This window comes from Dipodomys spectabilis, unplaced genomic scaffold (genome assembly GCF_019054845.1).
Source record: "Dipodomys spectabilis isolate Male_0828 unplaced genomic scaffold, ASM1905484v1 ptg000069l, whole genome shotgun sequence".
In the NCBI taxonomy this organism is placed as follows: domain Eukaryota; kingdom Metazoa; phylum Chordata; class Mammalia; order Rodentia; family Heteromyidae; genus Dipodomys; species Dipodomys spectabilis.
The window spans coordinates 3,191,083-3,216,242 of record NW_024870746.1 but is presented as its reverse complement, the minus strand read 5'-3'; the positions used below and the strand labels follow the sequence as shown (position 1 = coordinate 3,216,242).

The 25,160-nt window shown below is 37.3% G+C and overlaps 2 protein-coding genes across 2 annotated transcripts; both read right to left on the bottom strand.

The window, feature by feature from the left end:
• Positions 1-12,820: 12,820 nt before the first annotated feature.
• LOC122109678 (olfactory receptor 6K3-like) lies at positions 12,821-13,741 on the bottom strand. Its single transcript, XM_042682225.1, has one exon. It carries the CDS (start codon positions 13,739-13,741, stop codon positions 12,821-12,823), a length of 921 nt encoding a protein of 306 aa, XP_042538159.1.
• A 9,336-nt stretch (positions 13,742-23,077) lies between these two features.
• Positions 23,078-24,043, bottom strand: LOC122109217 (olfactory receptor 6K3-like). Its single transcript, XM_042681472.1, has one exon. It carries the CDS (start codon positions 24,041-24,043, stop codon positions 23,078-23,080), a length of 966 nt encoding a protein of 321 aa, XP_042537406.1.
• Positions 24,044-25,160: the final 1,117 nt, after the last annotated feature.

The following is a 25,160-nucleotide window of genomic DNA, read 5'->3' as shown; positions in this document are numbered from 1 at the left end:
CCAGATGGCAGACAATGGATATACAAGATTTTTGTCCATCATAACAAGTTTCAGGCTTGTTTTGGTCTCATATCTCCTTTCTATACCATCATTCTTCTCTAGTGTGATGGGAAGATGAACTCTATCCCACCATTGTATTATAGAGGAACTTAGCTTCTTTTCTCATTTTACAGGGATTTGTAGATAAGAGTTTTCCTTCAGCCTCAGAGGAGACTTTGAGCTTGGATTTTGGGTCAATACTGCAATGTTGGGACTCTGGGAAAGGAATTAACAGGTTTTCAGTTGTATGCAGCACAGTTACCTATCATGTTAGGTAGAATCATGACCTTGTCATTTATTTGGAGATTAACCAGAAAACATGTTTGAATGTCAGACTAAAACAAGGGTGAACTTGTGGCAGTTGATTTTAAGTGACAACTTGATTAGATTGAATGGTATCTAGAACATTAGCAATTTATACCTCTGGGAATACCTGTGAGGTAATTTTTAGAGACAAGAGGGAGAGAATTACCATAAATGTAGGCAATATTTTATTAGTCTAATAGGTTTAAGGCCCAGATGACTGAAACCTAAAAGGGAAAAGAAGAAGCTGGATAACAAAAACACACTTGCTCTCTGTGCCAGGCCAGGCTTTCCTAAGGTAAACAGCTTTGATCTCCTATGTCTTCTCCACTATGAAACTCTGCCTCACTACAGGTACACAGAATGGGGCCAAGTAATCAAGGATTGAAAATTTGAAAATATGCACCAAAATAAATCCTTTCTCCTTCAGTTGTTTCTCTGAAATAATTCACTCAGATATTTGTCACAATGTTAGCAAAATGGACTGAAACAGTTCCTATAGTTTTACTTGCCTCAAAATACTTTTATCTAATTTTGTTTTACGTTTTTTATGTAAAAATGCTATACAGAGGGGTTACAGTTACACGAGCAAGGTAATGAGTACATTTCCTATTGAGCAATGCTGTCTTCTCCTTTGTTTTCCCATTACCATACTTTCCCTCCCACCTCCATGACTACCCCCCCCCTCACTGAGGGTGTAAAGTTCATTTTCAACATAGTGTTTTCTACATGTCATTGTTAAAATGGGTCAACCTATATCCTTATTTAAGCATTTTGTTTTTTCCATTCCCCTCCCCAAATTAGAGGAGTGTATACCCAAGATGCAGGGCAGCAATATCAAATACAGTGAAAGCAGGGGTTATATCGGGGGGGGGGGGGTGAGGGGACAAACAATGAAACAAAAAAATCACATGGTACATTAAAAATAGGTTAGAAACAATAGCAAGAAAGGAAAAAGATATTTGTGTCCCTATCTTGGGGTTCATTTTGCTTAACATCATCTTATCTGGTCATATGTACATAGCTTTTGCCCTTTTCTGCTTGTCCTATACATGTATTAGTTATTGCAAATAAGGGAAACCATAGACCTATGTTTCTTTGGGCCTGGCTTACTTTACGTAATATAATTTTCTCCAAGTCTTTCCATTTCCTAACAAATGGGGCAATGTCATTCTTTCTGATGGAGGAATAGAATTCCAATACATATATATATATATATATATATGTATATATATTATATAGATATGAATTCTATATATATACATATATCACATTTTTCTTGATCCATTCATCTAATGAGGGGCATCTGGATTGGTTCCATATCTTAGCTATGGTAATTAATGCTGCAATAAACTTAGTTGTGCTGGTAGCCTTAGTATGGTCTTGTATGGTCCAAAAGTGGGATTGCTGGGTCATAGGGGAGCTCTATGTGGTCTTTTGAGGAACCTCCATACTGCTTTCCAAAGTGGCTGAACAAGTTTACACTCCCACCAACAATGAAGTAAGGCCACCTTCCCTCCAGCATCTGTTGTTATTAGAGTTCTTGATTATAGCCATTCTAACTGGGGTAAGGTGGTATCTCACTGTTGTTTTGATTTGCATTTCTTTTATGGCTAGGGAGGTTGAGCATTTCTTCATATGTTTTTTGGCCATTCGTATTTCCTTTGCAGAGAAGTTTCTCTTTAAGTCTTTAGCACACTTATTTATTGGGCAGTTTTTTCTTTGAGGATTTGTTGTTGGGGGATTTAATTTTTTGAGTCCCAAGTATATTTTAGATATGAGACCCTTATCCGTTATATGGCTAGTTAAGATCTTCTCCCAATCCATGGACTTTCTATTGATCTTGCTAGCTATGTCCTTTGCCATGTAGAAGCTCTGCAGCTTCATGCAATCCATGAAGCTTTGATTTATGTGTTTCTTGGTCTATATTAAGGATATTTTGGCCTGTGCCAAGGAGACCTAAGGTTTCTCCTATTCTGTCCTGTAATGTTTTCAGGGTATCTGCTTTGACTCCGAAGTCTTTGATCCATTTGGACTTGATTCTGGTACAGGGTGATATAGAAGGATCTAGCTTTAGTTTTCTACAGGTGATTAACCAATTTTGCCAGCACCATTTACTGAAGAGGCTGTCTCTCTTCTATTCTCTTTTTTAACTCCCTTATTGAAGATTAGGTGGCTATAGGTCTGTGGACGCATTTCTGGGTTTTCAATTCAATTCCATTAATCCTCAGGTTTGTTCTTGTGCCAGTACTAAGCTGTTTTGATTACCATGGCTTTGTAGTAGAATTTGAAATTTGGTATTGATATTCCTCCAGCACTGTTCTTTCTGTTAAGGATAATTTTTGCTATTTTGGGACTTTTATTGGTCCATATGAATTTTTGGATTGCCTCTTCTAGTTCTTTGAAGAATGAGGTTGGAAAATTGATAGCTATTGCATTGAATTTGTAGATAGCCTTTTGAAGTATTGCTATTTTCACGATGTTGATCCTTTGAATTCAGGAGCATGGGAGGTTTTTCTACTTCCTAAGTTCTGCTTTGATTTCCTTTTTCAGGTTTTTAAAATCTTCATCTTAGAGGTCCTTCACTTCTTTAATTAACTCCTAGGTATATTTTATATTTTGTGGGGCTATTAAAAAAGAAGTTGCTTTCCTGATTTCAGACACACGCTTCTCATTGTTGGCATACAGAAAAGCCACTATTGAGGGTTAATTTTATACCTTGCTAATTTGCCAAAGTTTTGACTCAACTTGAGTAATTTGGGAGTGGAGTCTGTGGGAATCTTTAAATAAAAGATCATATCATCTCCAAAGAGGGAGAGTTTTACTTCATCTTTCCCTATTTGGATCCCCTTTATGTTTGCATCTTGTCTTATTGCTGTAGCTAGACATTCTAATACTAAATTGAAGAGAAGTGGAAAGAGTGGACATCTTGTCTCATTCCTGAGTTTAGAGGAAATGGCTTTTCACTGTTAAGTATAATTCTGGCTGTGCGATTGTCATATACAGCCTTTATTATATTGAGGGATGTTCTATGGATTCTTAGTTTTTCCAGACCCTTCATCATAAAGGGGTGTTGGATCTTGTCAAATGCTTTTTCTGCATCTATTGATAATCATGTGGTTCTTATCCTTGCTCTTGTTGATGTGATGAATTATATTAATTGATTTACGTATATTGAGTCAGCTTTGTATCCCTGAAATGAATCCTTTTTGATCGTGGTGTATGATTTTTTCCATTAGTTGTTGAAGTCAATTGACCAAAATTTTGTTGAGAACTTTTGCATCGACGTTCATCAAAGAAATGGGTCTATAGTTCTCTTTCTTTAATGAGTCCTTGCCTTGTTTTGGGATGAGGGTTTTGGTGGCTTCATAGAAGGAATTCAGTAGTGAACTTTCTCTTTCAATTCCATTGAAGAGTTGGAGAAGTATTGGTGTGAGTTCTTCTTTGAAGGTCTTGTAGAATTCCATTGTAAATCTATCCAGTCCTGAGCTTTTCTTAGATGGGAGGTCTCTTATTGGTGTTTCTATTTCGATGCTTGATATGGGTCTGTTAAGTTGGTTTAATTCATCTTGGTTTAGTTTTGGCATGTTGATATTTGCTAGGAAATTGTCCATTTCTTCCAGATTCTCAAACTTATTAGCATAAAGGTTTGAGAAGTATTTCTTTATGTTCTGAATCTTGGTTGTTTCTGTGGTGATGTTACCATTCTCATCTCTGAGTTTATTTATTTGACTATGTTCTCTTTTTCTGATAAGATTTGCTAAGGGTCTGTCAATTTTGTTAATTTTTTCAAAGAACCAACTCTTTGTTTTGTTGAATCTTTCTATGGTATTTTTGGATTCTAATTCATTCAATTTTGATTTAATTTTAATTATTTGTTTCTGTCTACTGGATTGGGGTTTAGCTTGTTGCTCTTTTCCAGGGAGCTTCAGATGTCTCATTATTAACCTAATTTGTTGATGTAGGAACTCAGAGCTGTAAACTTGTGTCTGAGTACTGCCTTTGCTGTGTCCCAGAGGAGCTGGTAATTTGTGTGTTCATTTTTGTTGAATATCATGAACATTTGAATTTCCTTTCTAATCTCTTCCCTGACCCACTTGTGGTTCAACAGTGTGTTTTTCAGCCTCTATATGTTACAGGACTTTCTTTGGTGGCTTTTGGTGTTGAGTTCTAATTTTCTTCCCTTCTGGTCTGAGAGAATGCAGGGCATAACTTCAATGTTTCTTAATTTGGACAAGTTTGCTTTGTGACCTAAAATGTGGTCTATTTTGGAAAATGCTCCCTGCACTACTGAGAAGAATGTGTATTCTGATGCTGCTGGGTGAAATATTCTGTAGATGTCTGTTAAATCTAGTTGATCTATGCAGTTGTTTAGATCTACGGTTTCTGTCTTGAGTTTTTGGTGGGTTAATCTATCTAGTGGGGATAGTGGTGTGTTAAAGTCCCCAACAATTAATGTCTTTGGATCTATGTGAGATTTGAGGGAAAGTGATGTTTCTTGGATAAATTTGGGTGCCCCATTATTTGGTGAATAGATATTTAGAATTGTAATATCCTTCTGAAAGAGAGATTCCTTAATTAGTATGTAGCAACCTTCTTTATCTCTTCTCACTAATTTTAAATTGAAGTCTATTTTATCTGATATTAGGATTGCAACTCCCACCTGTTTATGGGGGCCTTTGCTTGGTAGATTTTATTCCAGCCATTCACTTTCAGAGTATGTTTGTTTTTATGGGAAAGGTGTGACTCTTGAAAGCAGCAGATAGAAGCATCTTGCTTTTTAATCCAACTAGACAGTCTATGTCGCTAAATTGGAAAGTTAAATCCATTAATATTGAGAGTGAGGACTGAGAGCTATTTGGTAGTTCCTGCCATGTTATTCACCTTCTTGGGGGCTGTGACAACTGGGTTCTTCCTATGGTTCTTGGATTCTCAGTTTGGGTGCAGTTTTTTGGCCTTTATTGTGGTCTTGTTGGTTTTCTATGTGTAGGACATCTTTAAGTATCATTTGTAGGGCTGGTTTGGTGGAGATATATTGTTTCACTTTTTCTTTGCTATGGAGGGTTTTTATTTGACCATCCATTATAAAGGAGAGTTTAGCTGGGTACAGTATTCTTGGTTGATAGTTGTTTGTCTTTAGGGTGTGGCATATATTATTCCAGGCTCTTCTTGCTTTAATTGTCTCTGCTGAGAAATCTGAGGCTATTCTAATTGGTTTCCCTTTATAGGTGATTGATCTTTTCTCCTTGATAGCTTTAAGGATCCTTTCCTTGGTCTGAATTAGTCCTGTGTGGATTATAATATGATGGTAGGATGTCCTGTTCTGGTCTGGTCTATTTGGGGTTCTAAAAGATTCTTGTATCTGAATAGGCCTATCTTTTTGCATGTTTGGGAAGTTCTCTGCTAGGATCCTGTTAAATAAATTTCCTAGACCATTGACTTCTGTCTCTAGGTGCTCCTCTACACCCATCATCCTCAGATTAGGCCTTCTGATGGTCTTCCAAATGTTGAATAGATCTATCATATTTCTTGGATTTGTCTTGGATAGTTGTATGTTCTTTCTCTATAATATCTAGGCTGTCTTCAATCTCCGAGATTCGATCTTTGCATGGTTTAACTACTGTCAAGACTTTCTACTTTGTTTTTTATTTCCTTTCCTTCTAATTGGTCAGCTTTGATGGCTTCAAATTCTTTGTTGGAGCTTTATTTTAGATCTTGTATGGACTTCTTTACTTCCTTAATTTCATTTTCTGTGTTCAATCTCAAATCCCTTAGTTGATTGGTTATGGTTTCATTGGATTCCCTTTCCTTCTGACAGGCTCCATTCAGCATTCCCTTTGTGGCTTCCCTGGATTCCTTCAGCTGTCTGTTTATGGATTCCATGAATGCCTTCATTGATCTTTGTCTCTTCTCATCCCACTCACACAATTCCTGCAATACTTGTTTAGCTTCCTCACACTCACCCAATTCCTGTATTACTCTTCAACTATTAGCCTTCTCATGCAATTACTATATTAATCTTTGATTAGCTTCCTCAAGCTCATGAGATTCCTGTATTAACTTTTGATTAGCCTCATTATGCATGCAAAGTTCCTGTATTAATCTCTGGTTTGTTTCCATCTTGCTCCCTATCACGCTCACACTTAGTCCTTTATAGGTTTTCAATCTTTTCATTCACCATGTTTACCAGTAGTGTTTGTAGAGCTTTTTGGGAACTCTCCTCTGGATTATTCATTAAGTGTTCTCTCACCTGATTATCATGAGTGGGAATTGAGATGCCTGGGACTTGCCATTTTTCTTGTGTTTCTCCAGCTTGTCCTGCTCATTTAGTATGAAAGTAACACCAATTTCACAATAGAACACTATTTTAAGGCAAGTATCAACCAGAGTCCTGTTCTTGCACAGATTGATTGACACTGTCAAAATGACCGCAGATACAACTTATTTCAACAGATACATTCTAATTCAACATTAAAAAAACAACTCTAGATTAATGGGCAAAGAAAAAAAAAAGGACCAAAAAGTTAAAAAGAGATTTAAAAAAACAAAAATAAAAACAACCCCCCCACATACATCTAAATTAAAAATTGTGAAAGAAAAGACAAAAATAGAAAACAATTCTTTAAAAAAATTTAAAAATTAGGTAGAAAAAAGAGTTCTTTGATTTTTTTTTTTGGGGGGGGGAAATCTTGTATCTCCCCTGTGTCCATAACCAGCCTCTTGGTGGAGTCTCTGGTTTGCTTGTAGTGTTTAGTTTTCCTGTGGCTTGATTGTTTTCTTTTTCTTTTCTTTTTTTTGGTCCGGTCGTGGGGCCTGAACTCTGGGCCTGGACACTGTCCCTCAGCTCTTCAGCTCAAGGCTAGCACTCTACCACTTGAGCCACAACGCCACTTCTGGCTTTTTCATTTTGCTTATGTGGTGCTGAGGAATCAAACCCAGGGCCTCAGGCATGCAAGGCAAGCGCTCTACCACTGAGCCACCTTCCCAGCCCTTGATTGTTTTCTTAAGTCAGTTTGTTTGAGCAGGCAAAGGCCTGCCTTACCCAGGACTTTGTGATCCTCCTCCCAGGCTAGTTCAGTGGGAGGGAGATCTGCTTTGAGTATCACAAAAGAGGGAGATGGCTGCTTCCTCTGGCTTGGAGTTGCTGTGATGAGGCTAGGTTGTGGATAAGGTTGAAGACTATCAGCAATCAGTAGCTTTTAGGGAAAAGCTACTGGAGCCATTCTCAGGATTTATTTTTACTGAGTTTCAATTGTTTTTCTTTTACCCCTCCTGCTGCTGAGTCTGCAGCTTAGGTTGCAGTGGGGAGGGCAGCCTCTGGCTCTGTTTACCCAGTGAAGAAAGTCATTCCTCCAGGATGGAGCTTTCTCTGCCTGGGAAGGGCAACTTCTCCTGGGTATAAGTGAGCAGAGCAGGTCAGGTTCCTGTGACCTGTTGAATGGCTCTTATTGTTGTCTTCCAAAGCCTGAATTGGAGCTAGTTGCTCAGGCCAGACCTTTGTCAGTATCAAAGATAGAGTTCTTCTCTGGTGGTGGGGGAAGGGCTACCTTCCCACCACTGCTCCTTGAGAAAGAGTGAGAATGTCTTGGGTATACTCCCACCAGTCTCTTGGTTTCTGGGTTGCCCATGATCTGTGATCAGCAGGATTTCTGCTCCTTGTCAGTTCTTGCTGGCAGTGAGTAGAATCTGCTCGCACCCAACATCTGGCACCTTTGACCTGGACTTACTCTGTTGATATGGTGCTGTTGTGGCAGACAACAACAAGTGATCAGATCTGTCTTCTTAACCAAGCTGCCTGGATTTTTCCTCTCTGGCCAAACTCTCTGTACTGTGATGGCACACTTGGTGCGATTCCCTAGCCTAGGACTGTTCACTGGAATACTAAAACTGCTTTCTATGGGAGAGTTGGTTTAGCCTCTAGCTTCTCCTCCACCATCTTCCTCTGGATCACCTTATCTTATAATTTTTAATAGAAATATGTTCAGCCAGGTGCTGGTGGTTCACATCTATAATCTCAGCTATTCAGGAGGTTAATGAGATCTGAGGATTGTGATTCAAAGGCAACTAAGGCATGAAAGTCCATGAAATTCTACTTTTTATTAACCACCAAAAAAACAAAACATTAAAAACAAAAGAAACAAAGCTGGAAGTGGAGCTGTGGCTTAAGTGGTAGAGCACTAGCCTTGAACAAAAAAATTATATTAAGTAAGCCAAGCCCAAAGAAACATAGGTCCCATAGTTTCCCTTATTTGCAGTAACTAGTACATGTGTAGGGCAAGCAGAAAAGGCCAAAAGCTATGTACATATGACTATATAAGATGACATTAAGCAAAATTAACCCCAAGATAGGGACACAACTATCTTTTTTCTTTCTTGCTATTGTTTCTAACATTTTAATGTACCATGTGATTTTTTTTGTTTCATTGTATGTTTCGCTCCCATGGTATAAGCCTTGTTTTCACTGTATTTGATGTTGTTGCTTTGCGTCTTGTATATATACTTCTCTAATTCAGGGAGGGGAAGGGAAATAGCAAAATGCCAAAATAAGGATATAGGTTGACCCGTTGTAACAATGAGATGTACAAGACACTATGTTGAAAACAAACTTTACAACTTTGAGGCGGTGAGAGGAGGGAGAAGTTGGGGAGGTGGGAAGGAAAGAATGGTAAGGGAAAAACAATGCTTGATAGGAAATGTACTCATTACCTTACTCATATAACTGTAACCCCTCTGTACAGTATTTTTACAATAAAAAACATATTAAAAGAAAGCTAAGGGACAATGCTTAGATCCTGAGTTTAAGCCCCAGTAATGGCACGCGCACACACACACACACACACACACACATAAAATTAGTTCATGGAGTATTCAAATTTATGTTGTGAGTTATTTTCTTTTAGCATTTTAAACAGGTTTTCCTGTGTCTTCTGGATTTATTATTTCTACTTGTAAATCAACTCAGTGCTACTTTAAAAATAATATATCTTGCCTGATATGGTGTCTTATACCTATAACCTCAGCTATTTGGGAGGCCAAAATAGGAGGATCACAATTTAAGGTCAGCCGAGGAATAAAGTTAATGAGACTTATCTCAAAGAATAATCTGGAAGTAGTGAGTCACATTTGTGATTTCAGCTATACAGGAGGCATACATTGCAAGAACGAGGTCCAAGGCTGTTGTGTGCAAAAAGGATATTATTTGAAACACAATTAAAGAATAAAGGGCTAGGGATGAAACTAAACTGGTAGAGTACTTGACTATGAGACCAGAAGTCCTAAATTAAAACCCTAGGATTGCCATAAAAAAGTAGATTTTGGGCTGGGAAGGTGGCTCAGCGGTAGAGCACTTGCCTTGCATGCCTGAGGCCTTGGGTTCGATTCCTCAGCACCACATAAGCAAAAAGAAAAAAGCCGGAAGTGGCGTTGTGGCTCAAGTGGTAGAGCGCTAGCCTTGAGCTGAAGAGCTGAGGGACAGCGTCCAGGCCCAGAGTTCAGGCCCCACAACCAGACCCAAAAAAAAAAAAACAAAAAAAGTAGATTTCATACCATAATCACTGCCCCTTCAGTGATTTCACAATTGTATCTTGAATGATTTTTTTTTTAAGGTTAACCCATAAAATGTTTCCTTCATCCTTTCTGAATATTTTTAAGGCTTCTTGAATTTGTAGTTCATGCCCTGTTTGGATTACCTTATGATGGTTCTAAAATGTTTGTAAATGAATTACCTAGGATTCTCAAAGGCAAATGACCCATGGATTAGTCTTTTAATAAATACTGAGAAATTGGAGCACCAAGGAAAAGCACGTATACTTTCTCCATCCATCTCAGGGAACAGAAGGCACACATTGCCACACGCTCCCCACTTTTGGAGTGCTTTTTTTTTTTTTAAGACTTACTCAACATATCTAAGATCATTCTGTATCCTAATTATTTATTCTGGTTTGTAATAATACCACCTCCAAACTGTATATTTTTAAATTAGATCTTCAAGTTCGTAATTATTACATACGGAGGAGTATTCTGTTTGAATTATGCAGAATTGTGCATGCCTTCCTTAACATCTTCTAGTAATAAAAGAAACAGGTTTTTGCTCCTCTTCTCTCTTCCCCCTTCCCATCTCCTCCCCATTCTCCTACCTCTCTTCCCTTTCCCCGCTTCCTGTCCTTTTTTTTCTTTCTACCCCTCTTTCTTCTTTTCCTTTTCTCCTCTCTCCTTTTTTCTCTTTTCTCTTCTGCTGTCTATTGGTCTGTCTGCCTGAGTCTCTCTTTCTCAACTATTTGGATTTTTGTATAGGTCCTACAGTTGTGCATTCTAGCAAATACTGAATTGCATGATTACTCTGTAGGTAGGTCCATTCCAACTCAGGTTGCTGAAAACTCAGGAATGCTGGCATATTGGTGTTCATTTATGGCTGCCCATAGGAAAAATACTGATTTCCTGAGGAGGTTACCATGAGGCCATGGAGCTCAGCTCTTGGTCAAGTATAATAAGGGGTAGGGCCAGATAGGATTTTTGTTTCTTGTCTATTTTTGTAATTATCAAAATCAATTTAGTCTAGAAACAGCTTAAAATACTATACAGGAATTAAATTTATAGTCATATCGAAGGTTCCCCATTCCCAACTTTGTTTATTATTATTCATTTCATTCTCATGCTTTTCTCATAAGATTAGAGGTCTCATTCTTATGTTAAAAATGAGTGCAGTCAAAGCCTATAGTCCCTGAGCAATCATGAATGTGTCTTTTGATCTGTTGGTTGTGGGATCCTAAGGTAGAACTTCTGAAGCTAGGGTATCTTAATTTTACTTAGCATGTCTTTCACTAAATGAAAACTAGGAAAGGAATATGTAGGCTAGCTAATTTCTAGGTCAGTGATATTCTAGAGTTCTATTAATTATTGCTCCCTTCTCTTCAAAATGTTTCCAAACAGTAAGTTTCATTCAACAGTATTTGTTTCCTTCTTTTCTTATACTGCTCATTTTCTCAGAAATGGCCATCTGGTTTGGGGTTATTTTTGTTGTTTTGATTTTTTTGGGGGGGGGGTCCAGTCGTGGGGCCTGAACTCTGGGCCTGGGCGCTGTCCCTCAGCTCTTCAGCTCAAGGCTAGCGCTCTACCACTTGAGCCACAGCGCCACTTCCGGCTTTTTTCTTTTTGCTTATGTGGTGCTGAGGAATCAAACCCAGGGCCTCATGCATGCAAGGCAAACACTCTACCACTGACCACCTTCCCACCTTCCCCAGTTGTTTTGATTTTTTTCTTTGGTAATACAAAGATTTGAAAACAGGGCCTCTCATTTGATAGGCAGGCCCTCTATCACTTGAACTAGATACAACCAGTCCTTTTTACATTAGTTACTTTTTAATAGGGTCATACTTCCCCCCTCCCCCCAGGCTGGACAGAACTGCGATCCTCCTTATATACCTCCCACATTGCTGGAATAATATATGTGTGACACTGTACCCAGTCTTTTCTTGGTTGATGTGGGATTTTGACAACTTTTTGCCTGGTTTAGCCTTGATTCTTGATCCTCTTGATCTCTGTCTCGTAAGTAGCTAGAATCACAGACATGAGCCACCATGCCTAATTCACTAGTATTTTATAGAGACAATTGTAATGGTTATGCATATTATACTAGAAAATTAAATTAAAATAATAGACATGGTAGTAGATACGGAAAGATCAGGAAGGTGTTTAGACTATGTAGCTAGAAAATTAAATGAATCATAAATTTTGAAAGCTGTTTTTCAAAATTAACATATGGAAGACTTGTAATTATAAATAGGTAAGTGAAGCTGTATAGCCCAGGAAGGCAAACAATAACTAAAATTCCTATCAGTGTATACTAAATGGTATTGCCTATTCTATATTATAAACACTTTTATATTGTTATTCTTGACTGCATCTGGCAATCTTAATAATCTTACTAAGTATGCTTGTTTATTGCCATATTGAAGGGTTAACTTAATAACTGCAAATGAAATTATAATTCAATTAAATATTATTTTAGATTTTTCTTTGCTGTCTACTTCTGGGTGTACTTAATCAGGTTAATCTTTGATCCATAATTAAACAGAATATTTTCCATGACCTGTTGCCTTAATGAAATATATGACCTCAGAGCACAAGGTTATTTCTAAAGAACCAGCTCTGCTGTTATAGTCCCCAAAATGGTGAGCCATGTTTCTTTAACTACAATATTCCAGAGGAAAGAAACAACAGTCACTTAAACACAAAATAAGGTTGCTAATGATACACACAGCAAGTTTCCAAATGATAACACAGAGGGTATTAATAGATTTTTTTCTTTTTTGCTGATCACGGGGCTTATACTCAGATAATAGATCAAGAGGACAAAAGTTTCAATGTGATAAAAGGCTAGTTACAGACAAATGTCCTGCTATACCCTGTGAAAGAAATATGTGAATAAGGAAAGGGAAGCTGTGGCTCAGAATTAATCTCTGGCTGTGCTCAACACTCTTCAAACACTGAAGAGTCTTTTAATTGCATTTTTCATGTCCTTGTTTCTCAGACTGTAAATGATGGGATTGAAAAATGGGGCGCACACGCTAAACATGACTGCAATGGCTGTATCTAAAACTGGGGGATAGGTGGCACTGAAGCGCAGATACATGAGGCACACACTGCCAAAGAATATCAGGAAGACTGTGAGATGACCAGCGCATGTAGAAAAAGCCTTCTGCCTCCCCTCAGCAGAGGGAATTCTCAGGATCACAGAGACAATTTTCATGTAAGATAGAGCAATTATGAGAAACGTAATGATAATAACTACAGCGTGGGTCACGTCCTCAATCAGAATCATGGAAGTGTCCGTACAGGCTAACCTTAGCACAGGAACCAAGTCACAGAATATCTGATGGATTTGGTTGGACCCACAGAAGGGCAGTGTGGAAATGATCACGATCTCAGGAAGCAGGACGAGGAAGCCAACGACGCAAGAGCCAGCAGAGAGCTGAGCACATAGCTTAGGGGTCATGATCATTGGATAGCGAAGAGGTTTGCAGATGGCAAGGTATCTGTCAATAGCCATGATGGTCAGAAAAAGCCCCTCTGTGTTTCCCAGTGAGTGGAAGAAATACATCTGCAGGAGGCAGCCGGTCATGGAGATGGCCTTCTTTTCATTGACGAGGTTGAACAGCATCTTGGGAATGGTGGCAGTAGTGTACCATATCTCCAGAAAGGAAAAGATACTGATAAAGTTGTACATGGGGCTGTGGAGATGTGTATCCAGCCGGACGGCAAAGAAGATCAATAGATTCCCAATGACGACAAAAATATAGATGAAAAGTAGAGGGAAGAAGTAGAGGAGACTCACTTCTTTGTGCTGTGGGAACCCAGTGAAGATGAACTCAGTCACTGCTGAGAGGCTTCCATTTTCCATGTCCCTCCAACAGCTACCTGTGTATGAAGTAGAGGACTCACTCCCTCCAGCTCATGGCAGGTGGAGGAGAAAATAAATCATATGCACATTCAATACCTTGAAATAACAGGGAGAAACCTGGAGGTTTCCCTCCCTAACTATTTGTACATATTTATTATCATTTGGTCATTTTCTTCCTCTCTTACTCATCAGAAGCCCAACTATAGAATTAGAGGTTTCCAGATGTTTTATCGGTACAAAAATTACATTATTTTAGTTTAATCACTAGTCATCTGTAGTTGTTGTGCATGCTAATGTTATAATATCTGTACCACAATGATATATAATAAGAAGTATGATAATAAACAATAAGAATTATAAGCAACTGTATGACATAATAATTATTGCATGATAATAATAAAATTTTAAACTAAAGGCATAAAACAGAAATGGTAAAATAAATGTTTTGTTTGTTGACTGCCCAATTGGACTGTCTCTTTGATGCATAGGTTCAAGGGAATTGGAATATAAACCTGGAACTGAAATTAAAATCCTGGACCAGTCTCTCAGCCATCTAGATGTCTTTTGGAGAATTACTTAATTTCTCCAAATTGCCATCACTTTAAAAAAGTGTGTGTGTGTGGGATTTAAAACAGCACGGAGGGAGTTGAACTGTGTTTGTTTCAGCTTTGGGTCTTTTTGCTTCTCTATATGCAGCCACAGCTGACTTGGGACTCTCTAAGGAGGCCAAGCTGTTCTTGGATTTCAGATCTTCTTGCCTCTCTAGTGATGAGATTACAGATGTACACCACCACACCCAGCAGTTTGAATAGGACTCGAAAGGAAACTTCTCCAAGGAGTGTTAAAATCAACTCACCCTGTTTCTCATTTTCCTTTCATGCTTTGTTCTGTACTCTCTCCCCTGACATTCCACTGATAGTACTTTGATGCTTTTCTTCTCAGCCCTGACACTGGATGCAGTTCATTCTTCTCCTATGTTGCCACATCTCCATTTTCAAATGGTGTGGTATCCTGATGGTTTTCTGAAGTAGATCTGTCTTTGGCTTTGACTCTTGTTTTACTTATTTTTATTTATATCTCATTTCCTACTCTTTCTTATATTAAATTATGTCCTTCTCTTAAACTCTACTTAAAAAGCATATTTTCCCTGGGATCCTACTGCATTGCTACTCTCATAATTTTATATTCTCCATTGGTATGTCATTCATTTCCCAGATTTTAAGTAGTAACATGTCTAAACTTCTTTGTTGTTCTTGTCACAGGGCTTGAAGTCAAGGACTGGACACTGTCCCTGAGCATTTTTGCTCAAGGCTAGTGCTCTACCGCTTTGAAGCTACAGCTCCACGTCCTCTAAATGGTTTTTCTACAACTTACCCCACCCCCAGCCGACTTTAAAAAACTTAAATGTCCCTAGCATCACCTCTTAGCATTCCTGACTGCACATTCTCCTGCAATCCCATTACTTACAGAGCTTTTGGTGTGCTACTTCTGCTGGTTTCAGTATGGCATAGCTTTCCTGCTCTGCCCTCTCTCCTTACAAAAGCAAGATATAGTACTGGATAAAAGTCTGATGTTAGGAAAAACTGCCAGCCTTTGCATCCTCTCTGCTACCTTCACGTTCTATGGCTTATCAAATTACTCTGCCTTAAATTCTCTATTTATACGTGGAGAAAAAATCAGTATGAGCTCATGAAGTTTTTGATAATGAGGGAACATTTCATAACAATAGTAGTGCTGATACTTAGTACATTAGATAGTATAGTAATTTTTGTTTCACTGCTATGGACACTATCCTAAGTATTAGAATATATTGCTCACCTAATGCACATAATGCTCTAATGAGATAAAATTGCTATCATCATTTTACAGATGAGCACATTTAGACAAACAGGTTAGGTAACTTGTTTGGTAATCCTTAGCCAGAAAAGTACCAAATTAGAATTTAAATCTATGCACTACCCTTCTAGAAGAACACTTCCACCTTCAGACACTCAGCTGCTCTAACCATATGTATGAAAGTGTGTGGTGTTTAAAATAATGTTAGGAATATAGTAACACTCAAAAATTTAGTACTGTCATGCTTGATTTGCTATATGACTACTGTTTATCACACTCCATTCTCAGCTTACTTGTTTTGCCTTCCATAAATTCAGACTTCCTCTTTCAAGGAAATACTTGTCACAGTCTTGTGGAAGAAATGGTCAGTGTCAAATAACTTAGAATTGGGTATAGATATAACTAATGTAGGACACTCTCACGTATCTATAAATAATGTTAGAAACAGATTGCATGGCACTTCATTTTAATGATCGTCCTAACCAAGTATAGACTAAATGACCTAAATGTCAGAAGATGGGCTCATAAATGTGGTATCTTGTTTCATATATGTCCAAATTATCTTTGCACATGATAAGTATAGTAATAGGAACATCAGTCATCCACACTTACCTCTGTCAAAGAGACTCCTCAGTGTGTGGGATTCTGCATCCTTGATTTCCCTTCAGCTTCTCCAAAGGGGGATTTATAGTCACCTCACAGGTAACCCAGGAAAAGCAGGAAGGGGAAGTAGGTTCTATAGGGGATTCTTCTCCTATACTCTGATGGGGAAGTTCATCTCTCCTGAGACTAATTAATTCTTTCTCCTCTCATTGTAATTCTTTCTCCCCTCATTGTAATTCCAGATCAACACCTAGTAAATCCAGCACCCCGGAGGCAAAAGGACTGTCTGGGCTACATTTTGAGGCTTGATTTCAACAAAATTAAACAAACATAAAAATAACATCAACAAAAAGATTTTTCTGGTCAAAGTTTAATATCTAATTTTCCTCATTGTGTTCATCTTCTTACATACAGTAAATTCCTTTCTTTGGTATTTTCAGTATTGTCCCTGTGGTTCCTGAGCTGACTTGAGCTTATTTAAAGAATTCCTGCTCATCTAACATGAACACACAGCTATGGAAAGACTTCAACAGTGTAAATTGATTATGCAAAGACGTTTCATTGTGGTATTACCATAAATACATATGTAATTGGCTTTGACCACATTCATTCCCTCAAGTACTACTTCATACCTCTGTTCTTCTTATTCTATTTTTGAAATTATAATTGGTTTTATTATAACATTTTCAACTGTGCATAGCATATAATGTAATTTGATTCTTTTCAACTTCCCTATATCACCCTTACTTTCCTTCTTTCACTTTCTGCTGGCCAACCCTCATTTATTTTTATATAAACTCTTTATATTTATGTCCTTCTTCATCTTTAGGTCAAGATTCCATATAGGACAGAAAAGCAGTATTTGTCTTTCTGAATCTGGCTGATTTCACTTAAAATGTTCATATCCAGTCAATAGTTGGTAAAGATGTTCCTCCCAGTCTATGGGTTCTCTTTTAGTGCTGTTAATTATTTCTGTACTCTTTGCTGTAAGAAACTCTTTAATTTGGTGTAATCTCATTTGTTTCCTGAACTGTTGGGTCTCATTTAGAAACTCATTGCCTATGCCTGTGTCTACAAGTGATTTACCTATGTTCTTCTCTAGTAGTTTTAAAGACGTAGGTCTTCCATTAAGGTCTTTCATCATGGATTTTTGTAAGGGTGAGAGTTAGTGATCTAGTTTTAATTTTCTACTTACTCAGTTTTCACAGTACTGTTTGTTGACATCATATCTTTTCTTCAGTATAAATTCTTGCCATGTTTATTGAGAACCAGATGATTGTATCTGAATGGGGTCATTTGTGTTCCTTTTGTTCCATGAATCTTCTTCCATTCATCCATCTGTTTCTATGACTCAGTAGTGTAATTTGATCAGGTATTGTCATACACCCAGCATTTGCTCTGTCAATATTGCCTTGGCAATTTGTGGTCTTCTATGTTCTCAAGTGTATTTTAGAATTTTTTTTCTTTGAACATCATTTAGATTTTGGTGGGGATTGAATACGGTTGTAAGATCACTCAGTAATCTAGTCATTTATTTTCATCGTGTTAATTTTGCAATCCATGAACATGGGAAGTCTTTTTCCTAATTTTTATTCAATTTATTTCCTCAGTGTTTTATGATTTACATTGTAGAGATCTTTCACCTCCATAGTTAAGTTTATTCTCTTGGGGATTTTCTTAGGCTACTGTGAAAGGGATTGTTTCTCTAGCTTATTTCTTAGCATAGTCATTATTGGTAAATAGATAAGCTACCAATTTGTAAATTGATTTTTGTATCCTGTTACATTGCTAAAAGTGTCTATCATATCCCATATGGTGCGGTGTTAGGGTCTTTTAGATATAAGAGTATACCACCTTCAAGCATTGGTAATTTGACTTCTTCCTTTCCTTTTTGTATCTCTTTTATTTCTTTCTCTTGTCTTACTGCTCTGGCTAAGAATCTTAACACTATATTGAATAAGAAAGGAGAATAAAGAGAGGAAGAACGAGAGTAGAGTCATGATAATCAACTATATATGTGCAAATGGAACTAGGAAAATGGAGGGAGTAGATGGGGTTGTGAGAGATGAGGAAGAATGAGGGACAGGGTGACACTGATCAAAATTCATTGTATTCATAAACTGATATGTTGAATTGAAACTCCATTGTACAACTACTTAATGATGTTAAAATTATAATAATATGTTAAAAAGAATGGAGAGAGTGGGCATGTTTGTCTCATTTCTGATAATAAAATTAATATTTTCTTTTTTCCCCATGTGTGCTATAGATATAGCATACATACCTATTGTTATGTTGAGAAAGGATCTTTCTATGTCAAGTTTATTCAAGATATCTATCATGACAGGATGGTGCTTTTTCAAGCTTTATCTATATATATTGAGATGAATTCTATTTATGTGCTGTGTTCTCAGAACAAAGCTGATTCCCAGCATCGGCTGGGAAATTCACCAGGTACTTTGGCTACATTCTCTATATCCTGAGTTCCTAAGTAGATCATAACTTTTCCAGACTTGGCCTATTTCCTCCACAATTCATAGGCAAAATTTCACCCAGTTAGTTAGGTTCTCCTCTCTTCTTTCCTCTTGCAATATCTGGTAGATAACTACTTCCCTCATTGACTCTCAATAGCATTCCTACTTAAGAAATGTTTTAGCTTTGGGAATCAACTGAGACAACTCCTTTTATCCCCCAAGACAAATAACGTTTTGCCTTCTGTCTTTGTTTCTTTGCTCTCCAATTGCTGATAATTTTTAAACATATGTCTTTGGTGCCCTGTGGACTCAACTGTAGGCAGATGTAAATGGTGCTTAGATACTATAGGCATACAGGAACCTTGTTACATTTTTCCTGTACTTGAGAAGAGTGTGATACATGATACTGAGGTATTAAAAACATTATCCTTGAAGTCTCTGGGAAATCTTATACATATTTTATTCTTCATTGTAATATTCTTAATAATTTTCACTAAAGTACCTAAGAGTTTATATGGTCTTAAGTTTATGGAACAAAAATTTAAATAGGTAAGTTTCAACTCCATTGTTACATACAGGTATCTACATTTGAAATTGATAGGTTAATTGTGACAATGCACAGAATACTTCTCAAAGGTCATAGCAATGAAAGCAAGAGTTATCTATGTATCTGTCTCTCTATCTGTCTGTCTTTCTGTCTGTCTGTCTATCTATCTATCTTTTCTGAATGTATTTGAGACTGCTTTTACCCAAATAGTTTAATTCAATTAGGTTTGATGAATTTAGATAAAATGGTCAAAATAAAATGAAGACTATGTTCTATTTGGCAGAAAGAATAGTAGAAACCCCATTATGAATTATAATCACATGTACATAGTCTTAATTGTATGATTTTATTTTTAATATATTACTGTAGCAAATAAGGGAAACCATGGGACCTATGTTTCTTTGGGCCTGGCTTACTTCACTTAATATAATTTTCTGCAAGTCTTTCCATTTCCTAACAAATGGGGCAATGTTATTCTTTCTGATGGAGGCATAGAATTCCATTGTTTATATATACCACATTTTCTTGATCCATTCATCTACTGAGGGGCATCTGGGTTGGTTCCATATCTTAGCTATGATAAATAATGCTGTGATAAACATAGTTTGGCTGATAGCTTTAGTATGGTCTTGTTTGGGATCATTTGGGTAAACGCCCCAAAGTGGGATTGCTGGGTCATAGGGGAGCTCTATGTGGAGTCTTTTGAGGAACCTCCATACTGCTTTCCAAAGTGGTTGAACAAGTTTATACTCACACCAACAATGCAGTAGGGTTCCCTTCTGTCCACATCCCCTCCAGCATCTGCTGTTATTAGAGTTCTTGATGATAGGCATTCTAACTGGGGTGAGGTGGGATCTCAATGTTGTTTTGATTTGCATTTCTTTTATGGCTAGGGAGATTGAGCATATCTTCATGTGTGTCTATTGACCATTCTTATTTCCTCTTCAGAGAAGTTTCTCTTTAAGTCTTTAGCCCACTTACTTATTGCGCAGTTGTTTCTTTGAGGATTTGTTTTTGGGGATTTCATTTTTTGAGTTCCAAGTATATTTTAAATATGAGACCCTTATCCATTGTATGGCTAGTGAAGATCTTCTAATCCGTGGGCTTTCTATTGGTCTTGCTAGCTATGTCCTTTGCCATGCAGAAGCTCTGCAACTTCATGCAGTCCCATTTATCCAACCTTCTTTTGATTTATTGTGTTTCTGGGTCTCTTTTAAGAAAATTTTGGCCTGGGCCAAGGAGAACTAGGGTTTCTCCTATTCCATCTTGTAATGTTTTCAGAGTGTCTGCTTTGACTCTGAGGTCTTTGATCCATTTGAACTTGAATCTGTTGCAGGGTGATATATAAGGATCTAGCTTTAGTTTTCTATAAGTGATTAACCAATTTTTCCAGCACCATTTACTGAAGAGGCTGTCTTTCTTCGATTCTATTTTTTAGCTCCCTTATCAAAGATTAGGTGGCTATAGGTCTGTGGGTTCATTTCTGGGTTTTCAATTCTATTCCATTGGTCCTAAGGTCTGTTCTTGTACCTGTACCAAGCTGTTTTGATTACTATGGCTTTGTAGTAAAGTTTAAAATTTGGTATTGTATTGATATTCCTCCAGCATTGTTATTTCTGTTAAGGATCATTTTTGCTATTTAGGGTCTTTTATTGTTCCATATGAATTTTTGGATTGCCTCTTCTATTTCCTTGAAGAATTAGGTTGGAATATTGATAGGCATCACATTGAATTTGTAGATAGCCTTGGGAAGTATTGGCATTTTCACGATGTTGATCTTTCCAATCCAGGAGCATGGGAGGTTTTAGCAGCTAAGATTTATATTGAACTTGTTTTGTATTATTCATAGAACTTAAGATTTAAATAACTTATTCACAGAAGTTATTTGAATAACCTATTTCTGTGTAATTTTCTAGGCTCAGAATAGAGTAATCCATTTTATATTTATATTAACGTATGAGTAACATACTAAACTTATTTTAAATTATATGACTTTTTAGACTATAGAAAGATACAGACAATTTGATTGATAACTTATACAATGTCACAAAGTTATTATATAGCACCACTGTAATACATATCTAATCGCTTCTACATTGTAATTTTTGGAACCACTATATTTTATTTTAATTTTTTTGCAGATGACATGATCTTGTATTTTTTTTATTTGTAATTTTTTATTGTAAAAATGTTGTACAGAGAGGTTACAGTTACATGAGTAGGGTAATGAGGACATTTCATAGCCAGCATTGTTACCTCCTCCTTTATTTTCCCCTACCATCACTTCCCTCCCTGCCTCCCCAACTCGTCCTACTCCCCTGAACTTTGTAACATTCGTTTTCAATATAGTGTCCTATACATCTTGGCATCTCAATGGGTCAGCCTACATTCCCATTTAAGCATTCTGCAATATCCCTTTCCCTCTTCAAATTTCAAAAATGTATATACAAGATGCAGAACACAGGCATCAAATCCAGGGAAAACAGAAGAACCTACAATAGAAACAAAAGAATCGCTTAATACATTTTAAATACATTAAAAACACTAGCAGGGAATTGTTCAGGGACAGCTCCCAGGCCTAGAGCTCAAGCCCCACAACTGACAAAAAAAAAAGAGAGAGAGAGAGATCTTTCATACGATTGTTTCTCACATATTTATAAGATTATGTCTTTGTTGCCTTGTATGTCCCTCTCCTGTGGTATAACCCCTGCTTTCACTATATATGATGTTGGTATATGTGGAGGGGAAGGGAAAAAACAAATGGTTAAAACAGGGATACAGGGGGACCCATTGCAACAATGAGATATACAAGTCGTTATGTGGAAAAACGAACTTTACAACTTTGGTGGGGGAGATGGGCGGGGGTGGGGGGAGGATACGAAGGGATGGGAAGGGGAAACAAAGCAGGAGGCTACAATGCTTGATAAAAAATGTGCTCATTATCTTACCCATGTAATTGTAACCCCTCTGTACAGTATTTTCACAATAAAATATATATATTAAAAAAACACTAGCAGGAAAAAAACAAAAAAAAACTCTTGTGTCCTTGTCTTGGGGTACATTTTGCTTAACATTATCTCATGTGGTTGTATGCACATGGCCTTTGACCTTCTCTGCTTGTCCTAAACATGTATTAGTCACTGCAAAGAAGGGAAACCATGGGACCCATGGGATCTATGTTTCTTTGGGCCTGGCTTATTTCACTCAATATAATTTTTTCTAAGACTTTCCATTTCCTAACAAAAGAGGCAATGTCATTCTTTCTGATGGAAGCATAGAATATATATATATATATATATATATATATATATATATATATATATATATTACATTTTCTTGATCCATTCATCCTCTGAGGGGCATCTGGGTTGGCTCCATATCTTAGCTTTGGTAAATAATGCTGCAATAAACATGGCTGTGCTGGTAGCTTTGTATGGCCTTGTTTGTGATCATTTGGGTAAATGCCCAAAAGTGGGTTGCTAGGTCATAAGGGGAGATCTATGTGGAGTCTTTTGAGGAACTTCCATACTGCTTTCCAGAGTGGGAACCACCATATTTTATAATCTGTAGTTGCTACTAATGTTTATGTAATACCTAAGACATAAAACTTTTGTGAAAAGCTAATTAAATAAAATCTCACAAAAATACATTTTATGGATGTAATCATTTTATCTCCTTTCTACATTTTGTACACATGTCTAAGACTAGACAGGTATTACATATTATCTTAAAAACATGCGTAAGCAGAATAAATATGTGTATGAAAACAAGAACTGTGATAGTCAAAATATCATTGTAAGAATGAATGAATTATATGCAAATATGATTTAGAATGCTAGAGGAGCATCTACAGTGAGAAATATTCATGAATTGGCATTAGCTTGATGATGTAAGTATTTTTTGAGGGAAGAAAAGTTTCTTAATTGCAGTTTTCATGTCCTTATTTCTCAAACTATAGATGATGGGGTTGAAAAATGGAGCAAGAACAGCAAACATTAGTGCAATGGCTGTGTCCAAAATTGGTGGAAAAATGGCAGAGAAACGCAGGTACATGAGACTCACACTGCCGTAGAACATCAGAAAGACGCCAAGATGAGCTGCACAGGTGGAAAAAGCCTTCTGACGACCTTCAACAGAGGGAATCCTCAAGATCACAGTGATAACTCTGATATAAGAGATGGAAATAATCAAGACAGAGAAGATGATGGCCACAGCATGGATCACATCTTCAACCAGAATCATGGATGTGTCTGTACAGGCCAAGCGCAGTACAGGTTCAAAGTCACAGAAGATCTGCTGGATTTGGTTGGGGCCACAGAAGGGCAATGTAGAAATCCATACAATCTCTGGGAGCAACACAAGAAAGCCAAAGATACAGGAACCCGCAGAGAGCTGAGCACACAAGCGTGGTGTCATGATGGTTGGGTACCTGAGAGGGTTACAGATAGCTACATACCTGTCAATAGCCATGGTCGTAAGCAAAATCCCCTCTGAATTTCCTAGGGAGTGGAAGAAGTACATCTGCAAGAGGCAGCCAATCATGGAGATGGTCCTCTGCTCACTGATGAGGTTGGAGAGCATCTTGGGAATTGTGGCAGTGGTGTACCAGATCTCCAGAAATGAGAAAATACTGATGAAATTATACATGGGATTGTGGAGATGAGTATCCATCCTGACTGCAAAAAACACAATGAGATTCCCAACAACAATGAACACGTAAATGAAGAACAAAGGAATGAAGAAGATGCTACCATCTTCAAGTCGGGGGAATCCAGAGAAGAGAAACTCTGTCACTGCTGTAGTGCGATTATTTTTCACCGTAGTCTCAGCAGTGTTGACCATTATGGGAGAAAAGATAGTGCACTTTTTAGCTGAAAGGTAAAAAATTAAGATGTATTGGTTTGTATGAGAATCAGATGAAGAAGAGTCTTTACATAATACCCATTCCCAAAACCAATAGAGATCCATCCAAGAAAGAGAACTACAGACTGATCTCCTTGATGACTGTTGTTGCAAAACTTCCCAATAGGTGATTAAGTAAGTTTTCTCAATAACATTCCTCAATATATTGAGGAATAAAGGCTGTATATGACAAACCTACAGCCACTGTTATATTTAATGGTGATAATCTAACATCATTTCCTCTAAAATCAGGAATGAGACAAGGATGTTCCCTCTCTCCTCTCCTCTTCCAAATAGTATTGGAATTCCTAGCAATATCAATAGGCAAGAGAAACACATAAAGGTGAAGAAGTAATTGCAGGTGGCATGATCCTGTGCTTAAAGAGCCCTATAGATTGCTCCCCCAAGTTATTAAGCTGGTCTGAGACTTTGGCAAAGTAGTAGGGTGTAAAATCAACCCACAAAAATCAGTAGCTTTCTGTATGCCAGCAATAAAAAAAATTGAGACTGAAATCAGGAAAGCAACTCCATTTGTAATAGCCTCAAAAAATACCTAGGAATTAGCCAAAGAAGTGAAGAACCTGTATTTTGAAACCTAAAAATTTGAAAAAAGAAATTGATGCAGATTTAAGGAAATGTAAAAACCCTCCATGCTCCTGGATTGAAACAATTAACCTTGTGAAAATGACAATACTGCCTAAAGCTTTCTACAAATGCAATCCCCATCAAAATCCCAACATCGTTTTTTTCAGAGAGATAGATGAAGCAATCCAAACATTTATATGGAATAATAAAAGACCCCAAATAACAAAAACAATCCTTTATAGGAAGAACAGTGTTAGAAGAATATCAATACCAAACTTCAAACTCTTCTCACAAAGCCATAGTAATAAAACCAGCACAGAATAAGCCTGAGGACCAATGGAATAGAAGACCCAGAAATGAACTCACAGACCTATAGCCACCTAATATTTGATAAGGGAACTAAAAATACAGGTTGGAAAAAAGACAGCCTCTTCAACAAATGGTGCTGGCAGAATTGGCTATACATGTGCAG

Bases quoted from the DNA above. Each gene is read 5' to 3' on its own strand.
- LOC122109678 (XM_042682225.1), bottom strand. From the start codon at position 13,741: ATGGAAAATGGAAGCCTCTCAGCAGTGACTGAGTTCATCTTCACTGGG.
- LOC122109217 (XM_042681472.1), bottom strand. From the start codon at position 24,043: ATGGTCAACACTGCTGAGACTACGGTGAAAAATAATCGCACTACAGCA.